The sequence below is a fragment of the Fusarium subglutinans genome (assembly GCF_013396075.1).
Source record: "Fusarium subglutinans strain NRRL 66333 chromosome Unknown NRRL66333_c0000084, whole genome shotgun sequence".
NCBI classification, from domain to species: Eukaryota; Fungi; Ascomycota; class Sordariomycetes; order Hypocreales; family Nectriaceae; genus Fusarium; species Fusarium subglutinans.
Genome location: NW_023502147.1, coordinates 38,113 through 66,108, shown reverse-complemented (window position 1 = coordinate 66,108; position 27,996 = coordinate 38,113). Strand labels below are relative to the sequence as shown.

The 27,996-nt window shown below is 47.7% G+C and overlaps 12 protein-coding genes across 12 annotated transcripts; 7 read left to right on the top strand and 5 right to left on the bottom strand.

Moving 5' to 3' along the window:
* Positions 1-365: 365 nt before the first annotated feature.
* Positions 366-1,901, top strand: FSUBG_7023 (xylosidase glycosyl hydrolase; the record flags this gene model as incomplete). Its single annotated transcript, XM_036685285.1, has 1 exon — positions 366-1,901. The coding sequence occupies one exon, from the start codon at positions 366-368 to the stop codon at positions 1,899-1,901; it is 1,536 nt and encodes a 511-aa protein (XP_036537463.1).
* Positions 1,902-4,699: 2,798 nt separating this feature from the next.
* FSUBG_7022 (ankyrin protein) lies at positions 4,700-8,729 on the top strand (the record flags this gene model as incomplete). Its single annotated transcript, XM_036685284.1, has 5 exons — positions 4,700-5,639; positions 5,689-5,913; positions 5,968-6,063; positions 6,226-6,295; positions 6,572-8,729. 5 exons carry the CDS (start codon positions 4,700-4,702, stop codon positions 8,727-8,729), a joined length of 3,489 nt encoding a protein of 1,162 aa, XP_036537462.1.
* A 250-nt stretch (positions 8,730-8,979) lies between these two features.
* On the bottom strand, positions 8,980-9,755 carry FSUBG_7021 (uncharacterized protein; the record flags this gene model as incomplete). The annotated part of the gene is made up of 4 exons (XM_036685283.1): positions 8,980-9,023; positions 9,074-9,213; positions 9,268-9,412; positions 9,509-9,755. The coding sequence occupies 4 exons, from the start codon at positions 9,753-9,755 to the stop codon at positions 8,980-8,982; spliced, it is 576 nt and encodes a 191-aa protein (XP_036537461.1).
* Positions 9,756-10,714: 959 nt separating this feature from the next.
* On the bottom strand, positions 10,715-11,277 carry FSUBG_7020 (uncharacterized protein; the record flags this gene model as incomplete). Its single annotated transcript, XM_036685282.1, has 3 exons — positions 10,715-10,735; positions 10,799-10,978; positions 11,029-11,277. The coding sequence occupies 3 exons, from the start codon at positions 11,275-11,277 to the stop codon at positions 10,715-10,717; spliced, it is 450 nt and encodes a 149-aa protein (XP_036537460.1).
* Positions 11,278-12,269: 992 nt separating this feature from the next.
* Positions 12,270-12,983, top strand: FSUBG_7019 (uncharacterized protein; the record flags this gene model as incomplete). The annotated part of the gene is made up of 2 exons (XM_036685280.1): positions 12,270-12,441; positions 12,493-12,983. The coding sequence occupies 2 exons, from the start codon at positions 12,270-12,272 to the stop codon at positions 12,981-12,983; spliced, it is 663 nt and encodes a 220-aa protein (XP_036537459.1).
* A 571-nt stretch (positions 12,984-13,554) lies between these two features.
* FSUBG_7018 (uncharacterized protein) lies at positions 13,555-14,202 on the top strand (the record flags this gene model as incomplete). The annotated part of the gene is made up of 1 exon (XM_036685279.1): positions 13,555-14,202. One exon carries the CDS (start codon positions 13,555-13,557, stop codon positions 14,200-14,202), a length of 648 nt encoding a protein of 215 aa, XP_036537458.1.
* Positions 14,203-15,329: 1,127 nt separating this feature from the next.
* On the top strand, positions 15,330-16,286 carry FSUBG_7017 (uncharacterized protein; the record flags this gene model as incomplete). The annotated part of the gene is made up of 1 exon (XM_036685278.1): positions 15,330-16,286. The coding sequence occupies one exon, from the start codon at positions 15,330-15,332 to the stop codon at positions 16,284-16,286; it is 957 nt and encodes a 318-aa protein (XP_036537457.1).
* Positions 16,287-16,912: 626 nt separating this feature from the next.
* Positions 16,913-17,461, bottom strand: FSUBG_7016 (GNAT family n-acetyltransferase; the record flags this gene model as incomplete). The annotated part of the gene is made up of 1 exon (XM_036685277.1): positions 16,913-17,461. The coding sequence occupies one exon, from the start codon at positions 17,459-17,461 to the stop codon at positions 16,913-16,915; it is 549 nt and encodes a 182-aa protein (XP_036537456.1).
* Positions 17,462-17,933: 472 nt separating this feature from the next.
* On the bottom strand, positions 17,934-18,780 carry FSUBG_7015 (uncharacterized protein; the record flags this gene model as incomplete). The annotated part of the gene is made up of 2 exons (XM_036685276.1): positions 17,934-18,502; positions 18,558-18,780. 2 exons carry the CDS (start codon positions 18,778-18,780, stop codon positions 17,934-17,936), a joined length of 792 nt encoding a protein of 263 aa, XP_036537455.1.
* Positions 18,781-20,800: 2,020 nt separating this feature from the next.
* FSUBG_7014 (D-arabinitol 2-dehydrogenase) lies at positions 20,801-21,862 on the top strand (the record flags this gene model as incomplete). The annotated part of the gene is made up of 5 exons (XM_036685275.1): positions 20,801-20,903; positions 20,970-21,280; positions 21,337-21,447; positions 21,503-21,803; positions 21,855-21,862. 5 exons carry the CDS (start codon positions 20,801-20,803, stop codon positions 21,860-21,862), a joined length of 834 nt encoding a protein of 277 aa, XP_036537454.1.
* Positions 21,863-21,926: 64 nt separating this feature from the next.
* FSUBG_7013 (amino-acid oxidase) lies at positions 21,927-24,491 on the bottom strand (the record flags this gene model as incomplete). The annotated part of the gene is made up of 5 exons (XM_036685274.1): positions 21,927-23,244; positions 23,293-23,403; positions 23,466-23,708; positions 23,762-23,968; positions 24,022-24,491. 5 exons carry the CDS (start codon positions 24,489-24,491, stop codon positions 21,927-21,929), a joined length of 2,349 nt encoding a protein of 782 aa, XP_036537453.1.
* A 1,713-nt stretch (positions 24,492-26,204) lies between these two features.
* Positions 26,205-27,576, top strand: FSUBG_7012 (uncharacterized protein; the record flags this gene model as incomplete). Its single annotated transcript, XM_036685273.1, has 2 exons — positions 26,205-26,348; positions 26,404-27,576. The coding sequence occupies 2 exons, from the start codon at positions 26,205-26,207 to the stop codon at positions 27,574-27,576; spliced, it is 1,317 nt and encodes a 438-aa protein (XP_036537452.1).
* Positions 27,577-27,996: the final 420 nt, after the last annotated feature.

Genomic DNA, 27,996 nt, shown 5'->3' with positions numbered 1-27,996 from the left:
AATTAGGCTAATACGCCCTTCAGCTCCCCTTAATCATCGGAGTAGTGACGAATAAATGAAGCGTCTGATAATTTGATCATTTGTTTGACCACGTTTGTTTCAGCCTGAACTTGCGCATCGTGCATAATGCGGGGTTCAACCCTGCAATAAACATTGGCGCGCTGCTACTCGTGGCTCTAGAGGGGGATATATTTCCGTGAGAACTCTAACAAGTCTAGACGCTGATCCCTGCTCAGCTAAAGCGCGCCAATCGTTTCATGTCCAAACTCCAAATTGGAATGTCCCTCGTTTTCTTATAACTTGGGCGAGAGATGCTGTAGACGGGTTCTGTTCGACAACGCTCTTTAGTTCTTGACGGCTTCAACATGCGTGCTATTCTTGGCCTCATCTTTTCGGCTGCTGCCGCCATGGCAGAAAAGTTTACCAACCCTGTTATCTGGGAAGATCTCTCCGACGTGGAAGTCACTCGCGCTGGAGATGCTTACTTCATGACGGCCTCTACATTCCATTACTCCCCCGGTGCTCCAGTCCTTCGATCATACGATCTTGTCAACTGGGAGCACATCGGCCATTCCGTCCCTGTTCTCGACTGGTCCTCCAAGTACAGTCTTGAGAACGGACAGCGAGCTTACGTCAAGGGCATTTGGGCTTCTTCTCTCCGGTACCGCGAGAGCGATGGAAAGTTCTACTTTGTTGCTTGCATTGAGTTCGGTAAAACCTATGTCTACAGTGCTTCAAGCCCAACTGGCCCGTGGTCTCAGATCACTACCATCAACAAGTGCTATTACGATGCTGGCCTGCACTTCGATACTGACAACACTCCTTACGTTGCCTTTGGACGCGGCGACCTTCACATTGCACAGCTTTCGAAGGACATGAAGACCGAAGTCAAGGAACAGGTTGTTCTATCACCGCCATCTACTCTTACCCTCGAGGGCTCTCGCTTGTACAAGAAGGACAACAACTGGTACATCTTCTTAACCCGACCTGCAACGGGACAATACATCGCCAAGTCAACCAACGGTCCCTTTGGAACTTATGATCTCCGCATCATCGCTGATAACCTCAAACTTGCCACTGCCCCTCGTGCTGGAGCACCTCACCAGGGCGGTCTTATCGACACACCCAGCGGCAACTGGTACTACATGTCTTTCGTGGACATGTATCCTGGAGGAAGAGCACCAGCCTTGGCACCTATTACTTGGGGCAGCGATGGTTTCCCCAAGATCACTCTTGTAAATGGTCAATGGGGCGACTATGACTACCCACTTCCCAAGCGCACTGTTCCTAGCCCTATTGGCACTGATACTTTCACTGGTCCCAACCTCCGAGCAGACTGGGAGTGGAACCATAACCCCGATACTAAGAGCTTTACTGTCAACAACGGCTTGACCTTGAAGACCGCTACTGTAACCAAGGACCTGTATCAAGCTCGCAACACCCTCACCCACCGAATCCGCGGCCCTCAAGGAACTGGTACAGTCCTCATCGACTTCTCCAAGATGGCCGATGGTGATCGTACTGGTCTCGCTGTTCTCCGCGACTCATCAGCTTGGATCGGCATTGAGCGTGAAGGAAGCTCCTTCAACCTCGTTTTCAACACAGGCCTCAGCATGAACACCGACTGGACCACCAAGTCTACAGGAAGTGTTTCAGCTCGACAGAACAACGTTTCCTACCGCAAGATTTATCTCCGTGTCACTGCTAATATCGCCCCTGGTGCTGCTGGATCTGCTGTGTTCAGCTACAGCACGGACGGTAACAGCTTTACCAACTTTGGGTCTACTGTGTCGCTGGGTAATGATTGGCAGTTCTTCCCTGGACATCGTTATGGTATTCTTAACTATGCGACAAAGAGTCTTGGTGGATCTGTCCTTGTTTCGCGATTTGACAACAAATAATCGCCTATTTACTTTCGTTGTATATAAATTCTAGCTATATATAGGGAGAAGTGTAAATACTGATTAAGAAATTCCAGTTTCACTTGTCTTGTTTCCTTCGTCTGTAGCCTTCTATTTATCCTCCATCTACCGAGTTTGTCTCCCAAGCCATTAACCAAAACTGCCACGAATCAACTCTCATCTATAGACTCTCCCATCGTTGCCCAATCTTTCTCCTCTATCGCCGATTTTATCAGAAAGTGCAATATATCCAAACACATTATCAGGTTCGATATCCCTGATTTTCAGTGGCAAGTCCTTCAATAGTTTCACCCTCTCATCGCCAGTTAGAATGCTCCCTCCTGGCGCAAGATCCATGTATGCTGAATCTCGTGTTAACGCGGCAACGTGTGTGAGGAAGTCTGGCGCTTGTATCACCAATCTTAACCCTACAGTCAAGATCGCAGCCGAGAACATTATAGCGAGAGATAGAATAGCCGTGGCCATCCATACCTTTCGAGTCCCATTAAACTTTGGTTGTTAACGCAAATGTGCCTGTTACATTTCCGTAGTGGTCTGTCCCCGAAATAGGCACTGCTTCCATGTCCAGTATCGTGTATAGAGACCAATATAGCCGTAGAGCGGTGTTGATGATTATAGCTAGGCGCTCGGCAAAGACGGGTAAGCGTAATTTGGTGTACTCGGTACCAATATAGTCAAAGTCAGACGTCGCTATGTGCCCGATGCCCTTTGCCGGATCTGCAATGTAATTCTCTATAGGCGATTTCAATCCTGGATTAGAACTGGGGGCCAGAAACAGGAGGCTAGATAGAAAAAGGTTCGCGCCGTGACCGACTAACTGATCGTCGGCCCTGGGGAAGGGGCGGGAAGGCGAGTGGCGGATTCTTCTGGCTCTAAAGGCCATCTGATCGAGTTGTGTTGGTCGTTCACATATAACGTCGACGTCAACATATATATGACCGATGTCGCAAACAGTGCTATAGCTAATATATCCAAAGACAAGGGTTCCATGTGTGATTGGCCCTTTACTGGTGATACTTTGGGCGGAAAAGTTGAAGCCCTTCTTGCTATTCGGCGTTTCCATGTATACCTGGCTATAATTACCATTCGTCTCACTCTCTCCCTCCTTAGAGTAAATAACATCAATTCCATGGCTCTTCAGGATCCCTGGGTTGGTATCTAGCCACTTTTCTGTATCAAACCAGGGAGAGCACTTTCTAGATCAGTTTCTGAACTCCAAAAGCGAGGTCTGGAGTGAACCTTCACATTGAGGGTAATATAGCTAGCAGGCAATTCGAAGGTCCAGTTTCCGGGTGTTAATGGTATGTCCGAGAGAGTTAGGTGAACTCAGCGCTGCACCAAACAGAACTTTTACAGTGCTCATATCGCTACCCGCAGTATTAAGCTGTGAGGACCAGTTACGCGGACTGTTACTCGAGATCGACCAGCGATCATTGTCAAATGGGATCCCTGAATTTGTTGCTGGACTATACGTCGAGTCAGAGCGATTTGCTTCCGTATGAAGCGTAACGTGAACTGCTCGGAGGACTGCTTGGCCGCCCAGTGGGCTAAGGCTCCATAAGAGAATGAGAAGGAAGACCCAGTGTGAAATGATACGGACGTTAAAGGCACTTGTGAGCGCGCTCATAAGAGTTTGACTACCGAGAAGAATTCCCAGTGTCTAACCACCATCAGTAAGCTAACTTGCTGAAGTTCAGAACCTAGCATTGGTAGGATACGTACCCCGAGATTGGTTCCCCTTGCGGCTCTATAGAGCGCGACCGTTCGGGCTAACGATCCCAAAATAGCAGCAAAGGCAATGGGCCAGAGAGTTGAGGCCAATCCCATGCCTTGAAATATTGCATCGCCGTGTTGCGACAAGGGTTTGCCATCCAAACGAGCCATAAAGAGAAGTAAAACTCAACAATAGTCAGCGTAAAGTCGCATCAGTCAGTATATAGATTACTTACCCGCAAGTGGTATAGGTAGCATAAGGAGTGCCAAAAATGAAATGATACTGGAGATAGAGGCCCAGAACGATTGAGGAAGTTGACGAGGCTCTGGTGGCCAAGCTGACTCACCAGGGCTCTGCTTATTCTCCAACTCAACAGGCGCACCTAGGTGATATTAGCCGAGTAAGACGAAGAGTCGCCTTGTTTTTCTCACTTACCCCGTTGAAGAAGCTCATAGAATTGTCGCTCCATAGCATTGATTACAGCAATGCTTAGTCTGGAGAAAGAGAGAAAGCGAGAACTATATAGCCATCAGACACTACCTGTAGGTTACACAAACATAACCAAAGTTCCAATACACAGCCAATAGACTTAATCTGACTGATAGCTGAAATAAGATAAGGTTCAGCGATAAGCACAATGACATTTCATTTGTTAGCTATTCATGCTGTAAGAATGTAAGATTTGACTGTATCCAGCTGAACCTTGGTTTCTTACTATTAATAGATAAGGCAAAGTGGCTTTCCTCAGGGCCGCAAGACCCCCATATAAGAACACAAGGGCTCATATGCAAGCTGCAGGTCAGCCAAGGCGGCCCGGGCCTACGATTGGTCTTGAATCGGATGTGCTGATGGCGGGGGCTACTTATCTCGTAAGCTCTGTGCTGGCCCTCTTTTTCCTTTTTTTACATATCTCTTGGGACTAAGTTATACACGCATACCTGTAAAGTCAGGGCCAGAACCTTTGATGAGTCCACATAGGAAGAACAGTGATGTCTTTACGCATGACGACTATACCGTGGGATGGGTCTGCGCCTTGCCCAAGGAGCTGACGGCCGCTACAGCCATGCTGGATCATCAGCACCCAGCATTATCGAAGCCCCGACACGATATCAACTCGTATACTCTTGGCTCCATCGGGCCTCACAACATTGCCATTACATGCTTACCAAAGGGTATGATTGGGAATATCCCAGTAGCAACGGTTGCTAGTCATCTCGTCACTACCTTTCCCTCTATCAAAGTCGGTCTTATGGTAGGTATTGGTGGTGGTGTACCATCCAACAAGGTCCGGCTGGGAGATGTTGTGGTCGGTACGCCCTCTGGTGATTATCCAGGGGTAGTGAATTGGGATGCTGGCAAGGTACATGGCCAGGGGAAGTTCGAACGAACTGGATCACTTAACAATCCACCTCAGTCACTGCTGGCGGCTCTTACACAGCTAGAGACGCAACACAATCTGGTCGGAACTAAGATACCAGATTATCTCGGAGAACTGAAACAGAAATGGCCAAAGCTTGCCGCTGCATCTCTACGCAACGAGTCTCTCAAAGACTTACTATTCAAGTCATCCTATGATCATGTTGAAAGCACGATTTGCAACACGGATGATGAAGATGTAGATGAGAGCGAGGATGAAGAGCAGGACCCTTGTCAGTTCTGTGACAGATCCATGATTGTGAAGAGGAGAGACAGACAGATGTGCATTCACTATGGTCTAATTGCATCAGGCGACAAGCTAATCAAAGATGCTTCATCACGGAACAAACTCAACAAAGATCTTGGGGGCCATGTCCTCTGTGTCGAGATGGAAGCTGCAGGTCTTGTGAATCAATTTCCCTGTCTTGTCATACGGGGCATATGTGACTATGCCGACTCACACAAGAACAAGGAATGGCAGGAACATGCTGCAGTTGTAGCCGCGGCTTTTGCGAAGGAGCTATTACAGTATGTGCAGCCAACTGATGTGGATGGCGAGCGTCCTCTGAAAGATCTTTTGAACGATGGTCAGTTTCTCGTCTTTCCCGCCTTCAATTACCAACTAACTCTAGATAGTCCGCCTGCTTCTCTCCGAAACACGCAAAGATGTCGTTGAGATTAAAGCCAACCAGAGTAGAAAGGACGATATAAAGGTTCTCGACTGGCTCACAACAGTCGACCACGGCTTGCAACAAAGCGAATTCCAAAAGGTTCAAGCGCCAGGAACTGGCAGTTGGCTTCTCGAAGCCACTGAATACCAAAATTGGGCCAAGACACCAGGGCAAACTCTCTTTTGCCAAGGTATCCCAGGGGTTGGGAAGACGATTCTAACATCAGGCTTAATTGACCATCTAGGCTCAGAGCTCTGGGGCGACTCTGCAGGCGGTTTATCATACATCTTCTGCAACTTCCAAAGGCAGGATCAACAAACCAGTGATGGCCTACTCTTATGTATCCTGAAACAGCTTTCTGCAGGTTTGCCATCTCTTCCGGATTGCTTACGGTCCCTCTACACAAGCCATTCCATCCCACGGACGCGACCATCGTCCAGAGAGATTATTTCTACTCTTGGGTCCGTAATTTCTGGACACTCAAGAGTATTCATTATAATAGACGCGCTCGACGAGTACGGGAATGCTCCCGGTGCAAGAGAGTCCTTTCTCATGGGTCTTGCTCGACTACAGTAAGACTATAACATCAACCTCTTTGTAACTTCACGATTTGATACCGCAATCTGGTCTGAGATCAGGTCCAGCTTCAAGAACAACACAAGCCTAGATATCAATGCATCTAGAGACGATATCGGTGCATACATTGAAGGAAACTTCAATATGTTGCCGTCCGACATCCGACAAAATAAGGACCTTCGCCGGGATATCATAGAGTCTCTTCAGGAATCTGTCGATGGAATGCATGTTTTCATCTAACAGACATTGGACTTACCGCTGACAGCTTGCAGGTTTCTTTTGGCACGGATATATTCGAAATTGCTCAGCTACAAAGTTTCCGAAACAGAGATACGAAACCAGTTAGCCATGTTCAAGCGAGGTAGTAGGAAGGGCAATGCTAAAGCCTTGTCCGATGCTTACGAGCAAACAATGACCAGGATTGAATCCCAGGCACCAGACCACGCGATCCTAGCTAAAAGAGTTCTCCTTTGGCTTACATACGCGAGAAGTCAGTTGACCATTGAGGATCTGCGGTACGCACTTGCTACAAGATCCAAACACCGCATGGTTTGCCCACAAGATCTACCTTTCGAGTCCACCATGATCTCTGTCTGTGCTGGACTTGTGTCTTTTGATGAGTCTAGTAAGATCATCCGGCTTGTTCATTTTACCGCCCAAGAATATCTTATCCAGAACCCCCACGAGTTATTCCCGTTGACGGAACAAGACATTGCAAGGACATGTATGGCACATCTATGGGTTAGCGAGAATGAACGTTATCGTTTCCTCGTGGCTGAGAACTCAAATCAGCAGACAGAACTTAGATACGGTTTTCTCAACTTTGACCTCGCTACCAGATCCTCGTATCCATTGTGGTGGTACAGCGCTGTCAATTGGGGACACCACGCGCGCGATTCCTCGATTTCGAGCCGCGAGCTCATCAAATTCTTGGATGATGAAGCGACGGTCAGTCTGGCCATGAGAAATGCGCTCCGCAGATTCACACTCGGTTACTTTTATATGAGACACATTCATATAGCGGCATACTTCGGCCTGGCTGAGCTAGTGGATAATCTCCTTGATATGGGGACAGAGGTAGATTCAGGGGACCGGACTGGGAGGACTCCTCTATCATATGCGGCTGAGCAGGGTCATGGTGCCATCATCGTATTGCTTCTCGAGAGGGGGGCAAGAGTGGATTCTCAAGATAGCGAAGTTTTTCTCAGGTGGCATTATTATAATGAGAATGCAGGACGCACTCCATTGTCATTTGCTACAGAGCATGGGCACGAAGCTGCAGTTCGTATCTTGATTGGCAATGGGGCTTCTTCTTCGGTAAGGTCCAGGTCTGGACGCACACCACTGTCTTATGCTGTTGAGAACGGGCGAGAGGGTTTGGTCAGGCTGTTCCTCGATACGGAACGTGGTGATATCAGCCCTGAATTAGGCCGTGCGGTCGAAAATGAACATGAGGCTATTGTACGACTGTTGATTAAGAATGGCGCCGAGATCGACTACTCAACAACCTTAATGTTCACACCAATACTTCATGCAACACGCGCCAATAACGAAGCCATCGTCCGGCTGCTACTGGAAAATGGAGCGAACCCAGATCCTCTTCACAGTATGTCGACACCGCTTTTGTCTGCAGCAGTAAGAGGGTACGATCATATTGTGAGACTACTTCTCCAGACTGGGAGGGTCGAGATCGACCGACCGGATCGATTCGGGCGCACGACCCTGTCCCATATGGCACAACATGGATGTACAACTACAGTGAGGACACTGCTTGATATGGGGGCCAACCCTAACACTGAGGCAAAGGCGACATTCATTGGAGCCCAATTCTACAATGGAAGAACACCGCTTTCGTTTGCAGCAGAACAGGGGCATTTGGCGATCGTTGAGCTTCTCATTACAAGGGGGGCAACGGTTGGTGCAACATCTACTGGCCAAGTCGAGAGTACCAGACTGACACCAATTTCATATGCGGCGAGGAACGGGCACGGGCTTGTGATTGGAACTTTAGTGGAAATCGGTCAAGCTGACCCGGACTCCCCTGATTCCAACGGCAGAACACCTCTCTCTTATGCTACAGAAAGAAATATGCCGTTTGTTGTCAGACTTTTGCTGGTAAAGTACAAGGCTGACCCCGTTCATATGGATAAAGATGGGAACACACCTCTTTCATATGCTGCCAAAAAGGGTCATGTTAGTGTAATCCGTGAGCTGCTGGAAACGGGTAAGGCTGGGCCGGACTCAGTTGATGGCTGGGGCCTCACGCCGCTTTGCCAAGCTGCACTATGGGGGAACAAATTTGCTGTGCTTTTGCTAATCGAAAAGGGAGCGAATGCTGGATATGTTATTCCTACAGGAGAATGGAAAGGACAATCAGCTTTGGCAATTGCTGCAAGATATGGGCATCAGGCGATAGTGGACATTCTATAAAAGAGGCTATAATATCTGTGGATGGGACATCAAGCATAGAGACTGTTGACTATGGCTTGTAATCGAGCGAGTTTCAGAAGGTCTAAGAGGTAGGGACTGGTCGATGGCTTATTGCTATTCTAGAACTAGCAATCAGGCAGTATAAATAGAAACATCATCAATACCAAGAGCAAGTGTAACCCTTCGACCATTAGTACATTGGAGCCTTATGCTTAGAGAGAAACTAGTGCTAGTAGGGGTAAAGGGGATGCTATATTGCTGGTATGAGTCGAGGGTCGCAAAGTTTACAGGGGACTGCAATATTATAGAGCTCTCCTGATTAACCTGGACAAAGCATATCGTACCAGGAATGATAACCGGCGTCGGGTTGCTGAATACAGTGTAATATAAGGCGAGCTGGTACGAGAGGGTGGTGTCGAGACCAGTGATTACTTGGGTGGCGATGTTTTGTCCAATGGCAAAGTTATTGCTCACGTCGATTTCACTACATAACATCTGTCAATAAGGAGGCTTTAGAAGATGGAAAAAGTGATCTTACAGGAAATGGGTGCCTGTGTGGGCCAGTCCAGTGTCCATGATGGTGGTGCCTTGTAGAGCCCAGGCCGTGTTTGGCACATCTTCAAATCCGGCGTTCTGGACGGCGTTGGTCGGACCGGCAGCCGCAGTGGTTGTAGTGCTAGTAGCTTCAGCAGTCGTTGTCTCGGCGGTAGTGGTAGTAGTAGTCTCAGCGGTTTAGATTGTCTCAGCAGTTGAGGTTGTCTCAGCGTCGGCAGTAGTACTAGCTTCAATGGTCGAGGTTGTCTCGGCTTTGGTAGTTGAAGTTAACTCCTTGGCTGTTGTGCTCTCGGCATTCGTGGTTGTGGTGACGGTAGTAGGGCTCTCAACAGTCGCGGTGCTTGAGCTCTCAACACTAACAGCAGTGGTAGAAATCCTAGAGGTAGTAGTCGAATGGGGACGGCATGGGCTACCACTGGCCACAGGGAACAGCGAAGCGCTGACAAGAGCGGCAATGGAAATCCAATGCATCATGAGAATAAAAGAGTGTAACGAGCGTTAAGCCAGTGAGCTTTGGGTTGAATGAGAGGAAAAGTACAAACTGGTTTGTCAAAAGGAGGTGGGTACGCCCCGTGCTTCAAGGGGATTGGCAAAAGCTTGGCTACCGTTGTTAGATTCATCGGGGAAAGCTTGTTTTACGCGATAAGCTTCCGAAATCCCGATACGAATCGATAGTTCCTGGAATCTAACTAAAAGCTCCTTAAAGTGCCCTTAAGCTATTACCAGTTAGGTTTAGTAGGATACTAGTATGGTGATTTACGATAATAATCTGCTTTAAGCCTGGACCTAGAACAGTACTGATTGGGTAGTAAACGAGAGCTGGAAAAAAGACAATAGGACCTAATTTACCAGTTTTCTTTTTCGTATTACGAACCCAGGTGATCATGATGCACCATAATGCCTCAGGAAATCGAGATGGCTGCAAGCATCAGAAGTGAAACGCTGACAACCGGGGCATGGTTCACAAAAGCCATTGGCGCTACTGAAAGAGAGCATCTTCGCGAAGAACATGTTCATTGAGCGCCCTTCCACTAGCCCTTTTATCACCATCTTCTCAGAGGCTAGCTAAAAGATGCGAGAGGTCTAGAGCCATAACAATAGGGCGGCTACAGCTGGTACAAGTCAGTTCAGCCGTTTCGAGTGCCCAGGCTACGTCATCGCGAGTGCATTGAGCATAAACAACGTTTTTGAAATCCAAGACCATGACATAGATCCTTTCGCAGGCGCGCTGGAAATGGTGCATAAGACCTTCAAGCTCATGGAAGGGTGAAAAACACTTCAAATGTCTCCAAAGCAAAGAAACATAAACAATCTTAAATAAATATCTAAGGTAAAGACAGATAAACATCTGAGGTAAAGACAGTATCCTAGCTATATATATATCCTTAGCTTTACCGCAGAGCTATGATCACGCTGTAACTTGCTTCCATTTAACAGTAGTGGTCGCCATTCTAGAGGATCCAAATGTTAGCTATGCCATAGTCCCAAGATGAATGGAGTCATATTGGACTTACAAAGGTACGGCCAATGCTGAGATCATTGCTGCTTTCATAACCACCTCTGCCACTGCCGCACTTGCTATCGAGATAGCCATCCTTTCGAAGAACCGACTGGACTAAGTTGCCGTTGATATAGCTGCCCTTTCCTCCGCTCTTGTAATCACAAGCAAAGAAGGTGACACCCTTGTGAGTTTTCTAGAATCTCGCGATTAGCTGCGAACTTGGAAACAAACGAAATATCATACAGAAATCTGGCCTTTAAAGTTACCAGACAGATCAATCTTTCCATCAGCGCCCTGCTCAACCCACAACTTGAAACCCTCAGCGCCGGCAGCAGCATCCTCTTCGTTGAGGGCAAAGTTGTCACCGTCTGGGCAGGTGGCTGGGCCAAGAAGATCATCGCGAGCCTGGAGGCCAGCGGAGTTGGGTCGTGTGGGTGAACCAGCTGCCAAGGCAGTGCAAGCTGCGATCAAGACTGTCAACGAGTACATCATTGTGTAAAGAGTCAGGATATAAGATGATGGTGTTTTGAAAGTGTTGGAAGTGAATGTTTATCAGATTGCGAAGGTGAGATGAAGATGAGAATGATTTAGGATTGAATTCGTGGATGCACAGAGGACTTTAATACTTCTTCAGGGAGCCCATCTTAATAGAAAGGCCTTCTTCTAACTCGCAAACTTACTCAGGCATGTGAATCATCACTTAGGAAACTCTAAAACTATAGCAGATCTTGAGACAATTACGTCAATGTCTCTACCCATAAACTGGAAACTCACCACTCAAGGAAATGCCGACCTTCCATTTCAGAAGGTCGGAAATCCTTTGATCCTGAGATATTCCTTCTTGATGATCTCTGACATAGTATTAGTAATCAGGCAGCGAATGAATCTCGTTTCAAGACAATCATAGGTCAAGAGAGTTCCTCAGCCTCATGCAATTACGTCAGTGTATCTATTTCATTCTCGACGAGAAAGAACTTCGGACTTTTAGCAAGTTCCGCGACTAATTTCGGAAACTTAATAAATCCTTCGGCCCTGAGATCTGCCTCCCGGATTATTGGTCGTCATTGATCTGCATGTCGCGGAGATTCCCTCGTCATCCGAGTGCTGACGTTGGGGGCCGTTTAACCCTGTATACGAGCAACTGGATCCTTTGCTTATGGTTAAGCTCCGACCAAACAAGGCGGAGCATGCCGATCATCAACCTTAAGAAGTTTATTGATGCCTAGAAGGAACTTTCGAAGGATGACTTTAGGATGATGATCGGCAGAAGAAACGGGATCCCGAGTGTACAGACAGAAACTTGGGAACAAGATATTGCATTGTGATATGCTCTGTTATGGAAAGCAGTCTGGTAAATACAAGAAAATTATTTAAGACCGCACAATTGTGGCATATCCTTAGAATTAAAAATCATTATCATAGAGTGACACTCGTCGCTATATCCTATTATCTTTCCTTCACAAACTCTCTCAAACCTAGCCACAATGTTTCACACGCGATTTCTCACCGCTGTCGTTGCCGGTCTCCTTGGAGCCCAAGGAGTTTTCGGTCTCAACCACGGTGAAATCAGCGAGTTCAATGGAAAAAGTGTCCGCTGGCAAGAGCTTGCCAAGGACGTCTTCACAGGTGTCCCTGAAAATGAGTGGGACGATAAACGTAAGGAGAACGCAACCCGATACAATCTGCTCTGGTCCTAACAAAACATAGTCCATAAGAGGTCTGCCATTGAGCTCGATATTGACGAGATCGTCGGCAACAGTACCATATCTGATGGCACTCAGCTTGAAACGCGTGACCTTGCAGGCACCTGCAGGGCCGGCCAAAAGTGCGTTGTCAAAGCAACTAACTACGTGTTGCTCTTGGGCTACAGTGCTTGGCTGAGCACTGCTGAGTATGTGTCTAGTGGCAATCTCTGGGAGTTTCTCAACAAGCCCTTCGTCGCCAATGCTGGTGGTGTTGCCATAGCTGGTATTATCTCGGGCCAGATCAACGAGGCTACCAAGAAGGAGTGCAGCACTGAATCTCCTGACACTTCCCAGGCCGACATTATTCGCACCGCCTTGGAGAGTGTTATTGACAAAAATACCGAGGCTGGGGAGGTATCAATTGATATCAGTGGACCTAGTGGCACTGTCAACATCAAGATCAAGGCTGGCCCTCCTAATACTAGCCCTAACCCAGAATGCAACCAGGGGTAATTTCGCTGTAGCCCGACGAGATCAGCACGGCACGTCGAGGTTGGGTTTCCATGATTAGCCTGACACGTACTGGGGGTTGATAGGTCTCACGGCTGGCGCGCCTCTGTGCAGTAACACAGGTCGCGCTTAGGAACACAGAGGGAGTGTCTTTGGTGACTTGAAGGATTTAAGAGCTGAATTCGGTATTCGGCTACAGGAGTTTTTACTTTCATTTGCAGGGCCTAAAGCTGAGGGGCTGAGTCTCTAGGTCTCTCTATTACGTAGCAAATAAATGTATAGCATCAGTCTATTTGTGGGGACCTGACGTTGTCTTACATTCGAAATAGTGGCTAATTAACCTTGTAGGCCGCAGTCATCGCCGCAGGTAGTGGCTGTGCTAACTGGCCGGCCCCCAATTCTCAATAATTGAAGCCAATCACAACAAGGAGATCGATGGAATGTGGGGAAGCAAAACGATCCTCCAGGCAGCCATTTAAACACAGCTTTCATATTAAAAGAATAACTTCTCCCCCTCAGTCTGACTCGTAATGCATCTAAATTCCTCTTACCATTATCTAGATCAATCACCAAAATGACTGCCAAGCACTGCTCACATTATGAGTCCTGGTGGTACTCAGACACCGCCCGCTACGAGTACCTCAAGAGCGACCTCTTCTGGACACTCGCAGTCCTCATCATAGTCAATTGCTGGTGGTCAGCCAAGCAAGTCGATTCATTTCCCGATGAAAACGACCAAAATGACAAAAAGGACGAAAAAGATACTTCTATCATTAAATCCAGCCCTGCAACCCCGCCTCGTCCTGGCTTTTGGCTCAAGGACCGCATCACGTCACGACTTCGCAGATATCTCGCCCTTTCGGTCTGCACATCTGTGTTCCCTCTCCTGCTTCTCCATGGTTCCTGGGTCGTTATATCTGCCTGGCGGATTTCTTTCGGGCTGGTTAATCGCACATACCCAAGTTCACTCAAGCCGCGCATGCTGGGCTTGGTCATCTACTCGCCAATTGCTACTATTGTCTTGCTAGCCTGGGTAGCTATCTTGGGTGCTGGTGTCTTTATTCTCGCGACGCAGATTTTGCTTTGGATCAAGATCTGGGAAATCAAGACTAATAAGCAATCTATCGTTCCTCTCCAAAAAGATATTACGAAGGAGGTTGATGGGGATAGGGATGGGGTTGGGCATAAAGACGGCAAACAAGAGAACACTAAGGAGACTTAGGGCAGCCAAGGTATTAAGTTAGTTATTCTATAAGGATAAGTTATATAATAATATATAGCTCACAATGCAGTAAGCAAAACGCGGAAATGAAAGGTCTCAAGAGCGAGATAAGCCTATCGATAAGAGCTTATCATTAAGTGGCCTGAGTGGCCAACCAACCGCTACATAGCCCCACCCTTTAATCTAGCTAGAGCTAAGGCTATTTCTTACTTGAGCTTTTTATACCTACCCTATACTACCCTAAGTCTAACACCTTTGTAATGAAAATTACTTAGTTCCCAGCCTAGGAGATATTTATCTACTACCCAGAAATTTATTATATAGATTCCTGGCTTTTACATTAAGACCAAGCATGTCTGATAATTTACACACTATGACATTCTTAATAACACAACATAGGCTTACATTCATAAGTCTAAGTTCTGTCCGCTGAGTTAGGCTCTTAGCCACAAGTCTCAACTGCAAATAACACATCTATTTATAAGAATGCGTCCCACTAGACAATTACGTCTAGGAAAACGTAAGCCCCGTTCTCTAACATAAGAAGCACAAAGGGATACACAAGATGAAAAGTAATACACTTGCCCTGTCTTGCTCTTAATCATGGAACACCCAATAAAATGTAGTACATGTCAGTGACAAAATGGATTAAATGTTGATCGTAGTGGTAAGTGGCTGCTTATCTGCGTCTAGAAGCTGGAAAGACACGCAATAAGATCTTGGCTTCTAACATTCTATCACGTATATACCGGTATATGTACTATTGCCATAATAAACTTAGGTATAAATTCACTAACGACATTTGTTCTTAGAGTACGATTCCAGTGTATCTTACAGCAATCCATCAAGAGCTCACATCTTATGCTGAAGGTTATCACCACTGCACAACGTCATCAACACCAAATTCAATGGATCCATCACTCCCCCTCGCCTCGCCAAGTCCGCCTATGACTGCACCTTCACGCCGGCAGTCATGTGACAGATGTCATAGCCAAAAGCTAAGATGCAGTCCTGTCGGGACAAACAGAACAGGAGCTTGTAGTCGTTGCTATCGACATGGCACTCAGTGAGTGTACAGTCTCAGCCGTCCCAAGGGTCGTCCAAGTCTACATTACTACAAGGGCGAGATGGTCCTTATGCCTCCCAAAAGTCACAGGGAAACGGTTGTGCAACCGCTTACGCTCGAGGAGTATGGAGGTGCGACTATCCAGGAACCTGGAATGACGCATAGTCTTCAGCTGTCCACCCCGCCTCAAGCTTCCGAAGCTATTGCTCCATGCCAACCTGAGTCGGACCCGATTTCAGCCCCGGGACCGTATTTGGAGTTAATGCCCGAAGCATGGGGTGATTGTGCACTGCAGCCAGATGTTTACTGGTGGGACACTATGCATGTGAGATGCCAGGCAACTGGCCCATCAGTATCAACGTTAAATGCCCCGACGGCTGTGCACCTGGGGTTCCACGACTTTGGGGAGGAGATATGCGTCTCTGAACTTCAAGGCGATTGGCACTTGGAAACAAGGGACAATCTATCGACAATGGGACAACCATCACTTTACAGTTACAACAATCCCATAAAGATTCTTGGCCACCTCACACCTAGAGCCCAAGCCCTCTCCAATAAGAGCCGGGAAGTCTTCGAGAACCGGGGGTCGTTCCATAAACAGGGAGATATTGACCTACGTTTCCCTCCGTTGTTGCGGAATGACGCTGCCTTCAAGCTTGTCATGACATGGTTATTCAACCCTTCCGAGGATATGAACGATGAATGCAGCATTCTCAATTCTCTTTCGACTACTACAGACGAGTTACGTAACGAGGAGGTTGTTGTTGAGTTGGTTTCATGCTCATCCAAATTCGCGACGACGACACTCTCACTTCAGGAGGAACTCGGAAGCCGAACCAACAAGGCTGCGAGCGACGAAAATGTGGCGCACCATCTAGTGACTGCATGTCATGCATTGCTACTCGATAGCTTTGGAGCTGTACTAGGTGCCTTGCAGGGTGCCGCTGATACCGATCGCCACGCCCGCAGGGGGCCCTGCCGTCAGGATATGCGGATCTCCGGTTGGCAATGGTGGTAAACCTCTGCTCTTACACGTTCATGCGACAATGCCGCGTGGTAGACGCCTATCTGGAAGCGATCTCGGGACCGAACTTAAGTGCATGGTCTCCGAACAAAGGGTCTCAAGATAGGAGGGTGATACAAGAGCTAAAGGCACGAGTTGACAGACGTTTTGCATGGTTTCAGACGCTTTGGTAGAATTCCATGTAGATCTGGGGCGCATTGATCGTCTAAAAGGTATAGGGGATGGCGTTTGTAAATATGATGTTGAGTTCAGGTTACTGTTCTGTTCGGTGCCGAGAAGTTCTTTCGAACCCTTTCGATTACCTCGCTAGTGACCAACGAAAAAAGGGATGAGTCAAGGCATGTATGTAAATCTCCATCCGTAGCCCATTTGAGAAGATGACAGTTCCCTGGAAAGAGGCTTTTGAGTCCCCAATCGCCTGAACTAAGGTCCAGAATCTTCCATTGCTTAACCAGACCTGACGAGAACTTCACTCCTTTAACATTCAATCGCTAAAGAACAATAATGCAGTTATTTGCTGCAAGCAATATCAGGAATAAGAGGTTTTAGCTTTTAGGTGTTTGAACGCCCTGAAATTAAGTTTAGATACAGCTCCTGCTCAGAAGAACAAAGATTCGTCCTCAGTTATAACCTAGTCCTGACTTCCCATAGCTCGGATGCCCTCTCCCTTTGCTCTCCATAACAGCAAGTCCTTCACCCCTCTTTGGCTCAACCAAGCTCATACCCAGCAGCTTCTCATAGAACGGCACCGACCTCTCCCAGTCTCCCGTAAGCAACATTGCCCTTCGTAAATCTGGCATCTCGTCCAACACTTCCCGCATACAGCGAACAAGCCAGCTCCCTAAGCCTTTTCCTTGATATGTCGGGTTTACCCATACGTCTGTGAGATACGCAAAGGTGACGAAATCGGTCACCAATCGAGCGATGCCAATCAGTTTGCCTGGTGATTCAGGGCCGGACGACTGAGCCGAGTCGTATACGCCGAAAGAAAGGGAGTTGTGAAGAGCCTCCTTGAAAGCCACGGGTGATAGCGCGCTGGCCCAGTAGAACTCCTTTGAATCGAAGATGTCTGAGAGTTGCGAGATAGGGAATAGGTTGGGGTCTGTTGAGATGGCGAATTGATCCTTTTGCCAGGATCGCGACTGGAACTTTGCTCTAAGAGATGTCATAGTGGGGTAGAGCTGTATTGAATTTCTCGTCAATGGAAAGAGAGATAATGAAGGAGAGCGAGCATTGGATGAGGATTTATGCATATAAATAGGCTACCTGGACACAGTGAGTCATTGGCCTGTGATGCGCCCTTTGATCTACGAGGCACGCGAAGTGGGCGATGAGGAGCTAGCCTCGGCGTTTCACCAATGATAAACCGTCGTTCCTATCGTGACTTCGCAGTCACCAATACCAGCCAGGCGATTTCTATATGTTCTTAAATGACTCAGACTACACACTATAGACGCAGTGCTCACTTGTCATTTTTATTTCTATAATATCTATTATACATAGGTTACGACCGACTTCGCCCGTCTCTCTTTAACTGATGCGACGTATCAATAATCGGAGCGGTCCTCCGAGCCCGGAGCCGTGCCGATTGTCCCAAAACCAGCCTCACTCAATAGCCATTCCAATCGGATCCAAACCGAGTTAGAACGTAAACATGGCCTGCGCCTCGGCCATGAACCCCGATAAATTCGAATTATCAGGCTCAGTCTTGGTAACAGATCCTTGCCAACCTTGCTTGTAGACTCGTGTTTCCAGAAACTCAAGTTGCATGCCACCAGAAGCACGAGACTGCAACACTTGCAATAATTCTCTTATATTTTTGTCGCCCTGGATAAAATTTCTTAGAGCATCAGCGTTGAGATAGCGGTAGGCCGCGCTGTATGATCTGCAGTCTGAGCTCCATCCTCCAATTGAGTAGCTGGCGACGACAGCACCAGGGCTCAGCATGATGGCGCGATCTAGTTCTTGGAGTACGGCATCCAATTGCTGAACCTCGCTGGAAGTCAGCGCATTGGCGAATCGGAAATCAAAGAGAGCTGTGACTGTGTCGTAGGTGCTGGATAAAGCCGTTTGTCTAGCGACGTCGCTAGAGGTGAACTTGTAGGTGTCTTTAGTGGCTGGCGCTACAGTAATTGATTTCCAGGCGCTGGCGAGCTCTGTTGCTTGTTGGCTAGCCTCGAATTGAGCCCGACCAGCTAAACTCTTCCAATCTTTGAGACGCGCTCGTTAGCACGAATTCTTATCGAACCGCTTTACTGTACTTACCGATAAACAGCTTAGCTTTGTTCGGAGCGTCATGTACAATCCCCCACCAGACGATGCCCGTTTCTGGATGGTCAAGATACGTCTTTAGCGTGGTCGCCCATATCTTGCCGAGCTCGGAATTTTCATCCGAGAGTGACGCAGGGTCAGTAGAATTCGAGAACTGGAAACCGATGACTTCTGTGCCTTCGTAGGGAGGAAACTGAGAAGGTCGAGAGTTGGCCATGATGATTAAGCATGCAATTGAGGTTTTATTTGAGGACTGCAAAGATTACACGTGTATCAACTTGGCCTTTATAAAAACACCGGAACCGCTGACGTAACGCGATGGGGTTACCTGTCATTTCCAGGCCGTGTAGCGACCGTGCCCACTGTCAGCCGCTGAGTCCAATGCTGAATGTGAAACGAGGCTCATTAAACCCTTGTTATTTGCACTCCTTTTCACATGGACATGTTTGACCAGGCAATCGCAGTGCATTTATCTACCCGAGAGTCAATAAGTACATTTCAGAATGAGGTTGTAGCTTGCCAAAACTTGCAGTCGATGAAGCTTACGCCGCGCGGATAATTTGATGTGTATTCGCCTCTGCTTGGAGTCTGTACCATATATCTCTCCTAGACGGCCACAGACCAAAGAAATGGGGCTTCGTCATTATACGCACCGCTTATGGCCCTAGATTAGACCAGAAATTCGAGTATGCTCTTAAATTTATAAAGAATATCGCCCAGCACTGGGTTGAACGCGAAGTCGAGGGTGTCAAGCGCTGGATTACCCGTGGCAAAGAAACGGACTTCCGATATAGAGAGGTCCCTGTCGAGGTTGACACGCGCCAAAACGAGGAATTTGTACGCCGCAATGAGAATGACATTGTCGAGGATGAGAGTCTGGATAACGCCTCTTTGGCTGCGGTGCGGGAATATTTTAAGACGTGGATTGCATCCAAGGGGGGCAGGTCGAACGTTGGGAATACAAGATATGTTTCGTGCATCATGCTCGATGCCGAGACCCTCTCTCAGCTTGCTACTGCGCCTAAGGGCTTTCCTCACGGCTGTGATGTTTACAGCTCCTCATATTGGGTTAAGATGGTCGACGTGGAGCCGAATCATGATGAGGCAGTTTATGTGCGTGTGTGTGGAGCTGACGATTTGATAAAATATTTGTTTATCCGGAACCTGATCCGAAGCCATGTGTTGACACATATGAAAGATCGCGAATATCCAGGAGTTCTTCACTTTGGCGACCCGCCGTCAGAAGGATTTGAGGCATTGGGGGGGGGCATCTCTTTCTCTGTTTAAGAGGTCTGTCATGTATTTCGCTTTACGCAACCGATGTATGTGTAAAGCAGATATGTTGCCCGTTCTAAGTCTCGCGGTATAATCGTGCAGCCACTTGTTGTGACTGTTCTATGTACTTTACTGGAATCGACCGGAAACCTTCTAAAGGTTCTGCTTGACAAGTATTGTCATGAGAAGGTAATAGCCAAGCGTACGCTCGACCTTTGGCGACTGCTTCTCCCGGCTTCAGCAAGGCAACGCGAAAAGCAAGCCTCGAAGCCATCGTTCCTTGCGTCAAAATCGACAGCGTAATCCAGACTAATTATAGCTCTTCCTTTCGCACCCAACCCACTATAACCAGCCATCTAATTGGCTACACACAGCCAACAGGCCCCTTATAACCCAACACACACAGCTGCTATAGCGTGACAACATGCCAATATTACCCAGGCCTCGGTCGGCGCGTTAGGCTACATTCGGAGGTCCGCGTCAACAAAAGGGTTAAATTGTGGTAGACCTACGGAGTACTCAAGGTGAAGATGTCAAAATTGGCAAAGGCCAGCTTTGCTCTTCGAGGTCTGGGAGGAGATTACCCCGCACGATATGTAGTCTAACAGGGGCCAACAACCTCCACAACCTTCGCCTTGTCCTGATGTGACTTGGCTCTTGTTCCTGATGCAGTACCTTCGGCTTGGGGCACCTAACTTCGCTTTCATTTGACACAGCCTAGCGCTTCTCCACCTTTGACTGATGCATGTGCCTCGAGACGAGGTCACGATTGACATGCTATCGCGTCTCGAGTTACTGGGAAGGCCCTCCAATTCTGGAAAAGAGAAGTATAAAATAAGAGGTTCCCTTATAATAAAATCCAATTATTGAAGATTTATCTTGTGCTAGAGTGCAAGTACTGTAAACTGGTTTTACTTTTACTCAATAATCAGCAAATACGAAAAGCCCGGACTTTAGACACCATGGGCACATCAGTCACTGAAGTCGAGACGACTGGAAAGCCAACCACTGGCGTCGCCCAGCAGCATCAGACCAAAGTCACGCTAATGGGCAAGGTGATTGCGAGTGAGTAGCTCAGGCGCCATCTGTTCCATTCCAAATGAGTAACCGCTAACTTCGCCTCGTTCAAAGTCACTGGTGCCAATCGCGGTATTGGTCTCGGCGTCGCAGAGGCTTGCCTCGACAATGGCGCTCAAGTTGTCTACTCAATCGACTACGCGGAACCTGGTGAAGAGTTCGCCACAGCGCAAAAAAGATGGCAGGGAAAGCTGAAGGCAATCCAAGCCGACGTTACAAAGGAGGCCACTGTTGTGTCGGCGGTCGACCAGATCGTGGAACTAGAGGGTGCTCTGCACGGTATGGTGGTCAACGCTGGCCGAACAAACCACAAAGCTGCTTTGGACTTCACTGAGGAAGAGATTCACGCTCTTTTCGACATCAACGTGCTTGCGACCCAAATATCCAGTGCTTCTGTCCGGGCAACGCTGATATGTCATAGGTTTTTGGTGCGTTTTACTGCGCTCGAGCAGCCGAACGTGCCTTCATCAAGCTCAACATCAAGGGCGCAGTTGTTTTTACGGCATCCATGGCTTCATGCCGCCCGAATAAAGTCAGTACCCTATGAGTCTCCGTGCACACTACATAGTAGCTCACCATAACATCAGCGCGTACCTTCAGCTCCATACGGAGCAAGCAAAGCTGGCATTCGAAACATGACTCACACCCTGGCCATGGAGTGGGCAAAGTATAATATTCGTGTTAACTCGGTCTCTCCGGGTCTAGTTGATACGGCTATGACATACTGGGTGCCGCAACGACCTGATTGGGAGCAGCAGCTTAAGTACTATGGCGGTATGCCCCGACTAGCTCAGATCCAGGAACTGGGAGGTGCCTATGTATACCTCCTCAGTGATGCTGCTAGCTATACCACTTCGATTGACATTACAGTCAACGGTGTCATTGGTAGTATGTTACTCACCCTACGTGTTTATTGAGCATCGCTTATCTGTTTTACAGTCTGCTAAATAACAACTTATAATACTAATTGAGTAGTATTGAGATCGTGGTCTATATATATATCTACCAAACTTAATACGTGTTATTCTTATCCACTCCCAATTCATAGAAACTCTCAATCAAGCTCAAAACAGCCAATGCAGCACCGTAGGTCATGTCAACACCATCCACGTTAGCCTCCTTCTCAGGGTTAGCCGTTAAATCCTGGTTCTTTGTCGTACATAACTGTCTTATAGGCATTTCCTCCGGTAGAGGATGGAAAGGCGAGCCGGTCGGCATATCGCCGTCCTTCTTCAAAGGCTGGCTGACATTCTTATCATTATCAGGTCCGGTACTGAGAAGTTTCAGGACGATCGCGTATGCCTCAAACTTCTCGTTGCCGTTCTGAAGACCCTGGAACATGACATACACTGCTCGGATGACGCTTTCCAGTGCACCGACGATCCATGCGTGGTGGGATGAGGCTGCTTCTCCGACAAGATACAGTTGGCCCAGTGCATTAGGCTTGATGATTTCTTGCCACATGTTGGAAAACTGTCCAGGACCGAAATACGCGAATGCTCCTGACATATATTGGTCTCTGTACCAGTCGTAACCATGGTGGTCAATGTATTGCTCTTCCAGGAATTTGACCAGTTTCTTGAAAGGAAAATCCTTTCGAGCATGGAGTCTCGCAAGGTCGTGGATAATGAGGCGTTTGAGCTCTGCGTCGTCTTGTGTTGTGTTGTTGGAACAGAGAGCGCCAATACGCTGGGCATCTTGACCCCAGGTATACGAACACAGAAGCACGGCGGGCTTTGTAGGATCCCACTTGTCCTCGCCCTCGTTTGATTTGATGTTATACGATGGGTAAACGCAGACACGTAGCGGCAAGTCTGTTCGGGATACACCACCTTTGGAAATGTAGAATGGCTTCGTCTGCCACCATGCAGTTCGGAATTTCATGCCAACTTTGGCTGAAGCGCCATACCCAAGAGCTCGGATGGCCTGCTTAGTACCCCAGGACAAACCAGCATCGGAAAGCTCCATGCGCTGAAGGGCACCGAGGGTGGTACTGTTGAAAATGGCAAAGTACTCCCTGTCTTTGTTCTCGACCTTCTTGGTCTTTGGATCTGTCCTGGTGGTTTTGATCTTCATGGCGGTATACGAGCCTGGCTTGCGCTCTTGACGAAGCTCAACTTGTGCATTAATTGATTGGACTTTGGTGTTGTATTCAACGCGCTTCTTGATCTTGAGAGCCATTCTCTTGGCGATCTCTTGGGCGCCGCCGTCAATGCACCACCAGTACTGAAGGTCCTTAGTAGCTGGATCGTTGTCCATGTCGGGAGTGTGGAAATCGAGCTCTTCGAGGACACATTCGGTGAGAGACTGGTCATACCAGCCAGTACCGCTACAACGAGTGAGTTATTGCGAGGGGTGACTTAATTGAAGGACTTACTAGGTCATCGTCTCAAGCCATTCGATGGTGTTGTAGTTGTAACCAGGGCCCTTTGGAAAGTCGCCTTCAACTGCAGGCTGCGGCTCTTTTCCATCTTCTGTCTTTTGGCCGCTGTGACCTCAAATTAGTTCTAGTCCTTCTATCCTTGTTCTGGAATGGTGAAGAAAACTCACGAGCCAAGAAACTGTCGAACACTCATATGATCGGCTCTCATGAGAAGCTTCCATAACTTTGTTGATTCTGGGCCTCTCGCCGCAGCTCTCCCGTCTTTCCCTACACCCTTGAACCCTTCCTTCCCCGCCTCTTCCTCTTCCTTTCTTTCTTCTTCGATTGCTGCGTCGAAGTGCTTTTTGGCGACGTCCGTGAAGCCCTTGAGGGCTTTTCGGACTAGCTCGGAGGGGTCAGTCTTGAGCAGACTATAGAGACGTCAGAAGTAGTTCTATCGATGCATGTTTCTCAGGCGTCATACTGTGGTGGGATCTTTCCGCATTCGGGTAGGCCTTTGTTGACCTTGTACGGATCATTTGGCTTTCTTTCGTCGTCCCAAACATTACCTCTAGTCGTGATATCGTTGAAGTAAGCAGGGCATTGACCCTCCTCGTCCTTCAAGTAATAGGGAATCAATCCCGGCTTGCTTTCCCGCGTGATTCCAATATAATGGAACAGTTGAAAGGTTCTTGGAAGTGCATTAGCCCTAGACTCAGAGTCCGTTTCATCAGTCTAGTTTACCTCTTCATAATAGTGTTGTTGGGGAATCGCATAGCACCGACATCGTAATAGTCGTGCTCTTCGTGGGAGAAATGATGGGTGTATAGACGTCCACCGAGTCTCTCTGCACCAGCAGCCTCAAGGATGTCGTAACTGATCTTGAGACCTTTACCCTTGAGTTCTTCATGGTCATTTAGCCAATCGAAGAGCAGGGCAGCGAACAAGCCAGCGACACCCGCGCCGACAATGCCGACGCTGACCCTACCCTGCTCCTCAGGAATATAGCCTGGACCAGTGAACTTCTTGGTCTTCTCTCGGATTGAACCAATATTATCCTTGTCATCAAATTTGGCAGGAACCGACTCCTTCAAGCGTTCGATAACACCTTTGAGATCATAATCCATGCTCGACTTGGCGACATCACGAGCCCACATATGTTTGTAGGACTTTGTGAATTGATGGACTTCCGTGAAGGAACCTTGAAAAGACATGGTGGAGAGTTGGATGTTTGTTTGTGAGTTGAAGATGTGAAGTGATTGCTTTAGAGAATATTGAATTGATTCTCCAGCACAGGATCTGTCCTTTATGAATCCATGGCAGGTCTACCAGCATAGAAGACTTAAGCTTTAGTATCTACGTAGATCGCCCTTTGGTGACTTGTGCAGCTGTACCAAATGCAAGTCTCGTAAGCAGCAAGAAAGTGGACAGCTGAGTCTCACCAACTTCCCAAGAAACCTTCCCCTTTCTGGCAACTGCATTCTTCCATCAGCGAATGAACTGTTGAATATTTTGAAAACAGCGCGAAGGTGGATACCCAAGTCTCATTAAACTTCCAGCAACGCTTCCCATTTAAAACAAATACATTCTTCTATCGAATGAGTTATCACATGTCCTCACGGGCTGGTCACTCGACTAGAAAAGGCTGGCTGACTTGAAACACTGCAGCGCATCTCTATCATGTTCGGAGTCAAATGCGGGGACGGTAGACGGAAGCTGCCTCCTATAGGACACTTTACGTGGGAAGACATATCTCGATGTAAAGAAGGCTGGCTGAACTGAAGGTAGGAATCCTGGCTTCTCTTACGCCACTCACTAAGAATGCAGCATTTATCGTAACTCACATTGCTCTCATGACAATGTCTCAGTTGTTATTGAAACTCTATCCGTATTCGAGGGCAGAAAGTGCAACTGTTTTGCTGATGTGGCTGGCTGAAGAGGATAAGTGCTGCGGATCGTGTCACGTATTCGATTCTCATAAATAATGTCTGGGAATGCGCGTTTAGTAGGCAAGCTCCATGGTTTTCCATTTTGGCCAATCATCTTGTTGATATTTGTGATATATTCACCACTAATGTGTAGCCTGCAGATGTTATCGGAACTGAGCCAATTGATGTCGTTGGCTTTTCGGCGCAGACGTGATGAGTCTCAAAGCTTATTAAAATGGCGTTGAAAGTCAGGGCTGAAATGTCTACTTAAGTAAGGTCTGTCTGTATTGCACAGCCCTACCCCGCAACAGTGCAGAGCTATTGAACTACCATGCAGTGTTTTGGTGATTAGTCCTGCGGCAAAAGAGTCTGGCCCCGGGACGGCCCAGGTGTGATTGGCAATGTCTCACTTCCAGCGGCTAGCAAGGACCCCTCCGGGACAAAGACTCCGAATTTACGAAGCTTTTTAAAGTATTTAGAACTTTGGAGTATTACTTACAGAGACTGTGAAAATGGTATTCAAGACTTGTGCCAGAGAATCTGCAGGCGTTTGCAACTGCGGGGTTCTGAAACATTTCTATCCACCTGCTGAACCCCGTTTGAGCATGTTTTTAATGATTGGTCCGGGAAGAGAGCTGAGCGGTGAATAATTCCCAGATTGGCTTTACACAATGTGTTCAGCTTGCTGCATCGGCCAGCCACAGGTCGTGAGAGCATGTTCTGGACCAAACCTTCGACGAAGAAAGTAAAAGTAAACACTTGGATTCTACATGCCACCGTTGTACAGCAATGCTGGCCTTACTGGAAGTTGGAATGCAGTAATAATCGCTAATAATTAGGGCGGCGACTGTGGCCTACAAGATTAATAAAAAGTGCATCGCGTGTAGAAATATTGAAAGATAAAATGCCAATTAAATCACATATATTTTACTTCTCATCAAGCTTCTATCTCTACCCAAGTTCCACTAATACTTACTTGCTATCTTTTTATCTACAATCATGAGTATATCTCTCGAGGATCTTGCGCCTGCTGTTCCCGTCGTCAGTATCAGGGTCCCGGAAAGCTTCAGCTACGGACCTACTGTTCTTCAGCCAACTCTTCAAGAGTATGATGAAACGTCCAAGAATGGAGGCTACTCAGACGTTACTGATGAAAACGGCAACGGACTCGGGATACCCCCCCCTCTGGATGTCCTAGGCAAGTTCACGCACCTTCAAGGGTTTCGGCTTCAACACTATCTTCAGGCCTTTGAGCCGAAATCCAAAGACTATTACGAAGTTTCCCAAGCCCCCAACCGACTCAAGCACCAGCAACCTCCTGCAACTCAACCTGACTGGTGAAACCCAAGTGTTCAGCGAGGTGCTACTTGAGCATGTACCCAATCGTGGTCTGTTCGATCAGGCCGACATTGACCTCATTGGCCGGCCATACACGCAGTCTATTGTCGATGCCATGCCAAATGAAGATGGGACAGTGAACACAAACCCACCCGTCATTCACTTCGAGCCTGGGCTGTGGATGCGCGTGCCCCAGGTAGAGGACATGCCCGAGCTTCCAGCCTCCTTCTGCCGCATGGGTTCTAGTCCCCATGGCACGACCATCAACGCTCAAGGGTTTCAGCCAGCCCGTACTTCCAAAGGCGCACCCGACATTGACGCCACTGATATCACTCCACTTGTAATCCCGCAACTTGGCATTCCCCCCATCAAGCCTAAGAAAACTGTTACCGAACTGGAGAAGAAACGATTCGATAACCAAGACGCTCATAAAGACACTACTCGTCGTCTTCCCCAAGATCTCTCCAAATTTATTGCCAATGGCACTATCACCCAGGAGATTATCAATGATCCAAACACTATCTTGAGACAGGCCAATGTGGGCAAGGATATCATCGAGAACACTATGTTTATCGTTTCGACTAATGCTCCACCCGGTGTCTTTGGCGGCGGAACTTCGAACATTGGATTCAACATCGGCTCAGATGAGGGAAAAGAGAAAGACGCTTCGCGCGAGAAGAAAAGCGGAAATGCTAACGCTGTCGACGTGACGGCTCAGTACTGGGTCTCCAAGATCCGTGCTGAGATTGAGCTTGATCCTTCCATGAGCGTTGGCCAGACTGTTTCTCCTGCTTCTCAAGGTCCCAGAGATGCTGTGCCGGAGTTCTTCAATGACGAAGACGTGGAGATTCCATCATCCAAGAAGGTTGTCACTGTCGCTTATGACCAGATCCAGTACTCTCAGATGGTGATGCTTGATTTCAATGGACTTAAGTGGCCTCACGTTACCGTTGCGACTCTTGCTCCGATTGTAAGCCTCAAGAAGCCAATACTTTCTTCTGCTATACAATATGTTAAGGATTCGTCCAAATGATGTTATCCTCGGGGAGTGCGCTTCTGGGGAATAACCTCGGGGTTCGGTTCGTATCAGAATAGTACATCGTCATAATTGAAGGTTTCCTTAAGTCGTATGAGATCGTTATTGCCTGTAAAACGTCTGTTACCTCGTCATGGAAGGACTGTCGCTAAGTTGAGCGATAAAGTCTATCTACAGGCGCATCATGGTTTCGGCTATGTGGACATTTGCGGAGTACCGCTAACGAGTTCTCATTTTCGACTTGGAATGTCTTATAGAATATGATAAGCTCGACCTATCAAATTTATGGTATCATCACTGTTACACACTTATCACAAATCTAATAGTTAAATGGATGTTCGGCACCCGTATCGTTATCCTTCGTTATCGCGCCGTTCTGACTCGTTGCTGTGTTGATTGTGGTGGAACAACGTCGCG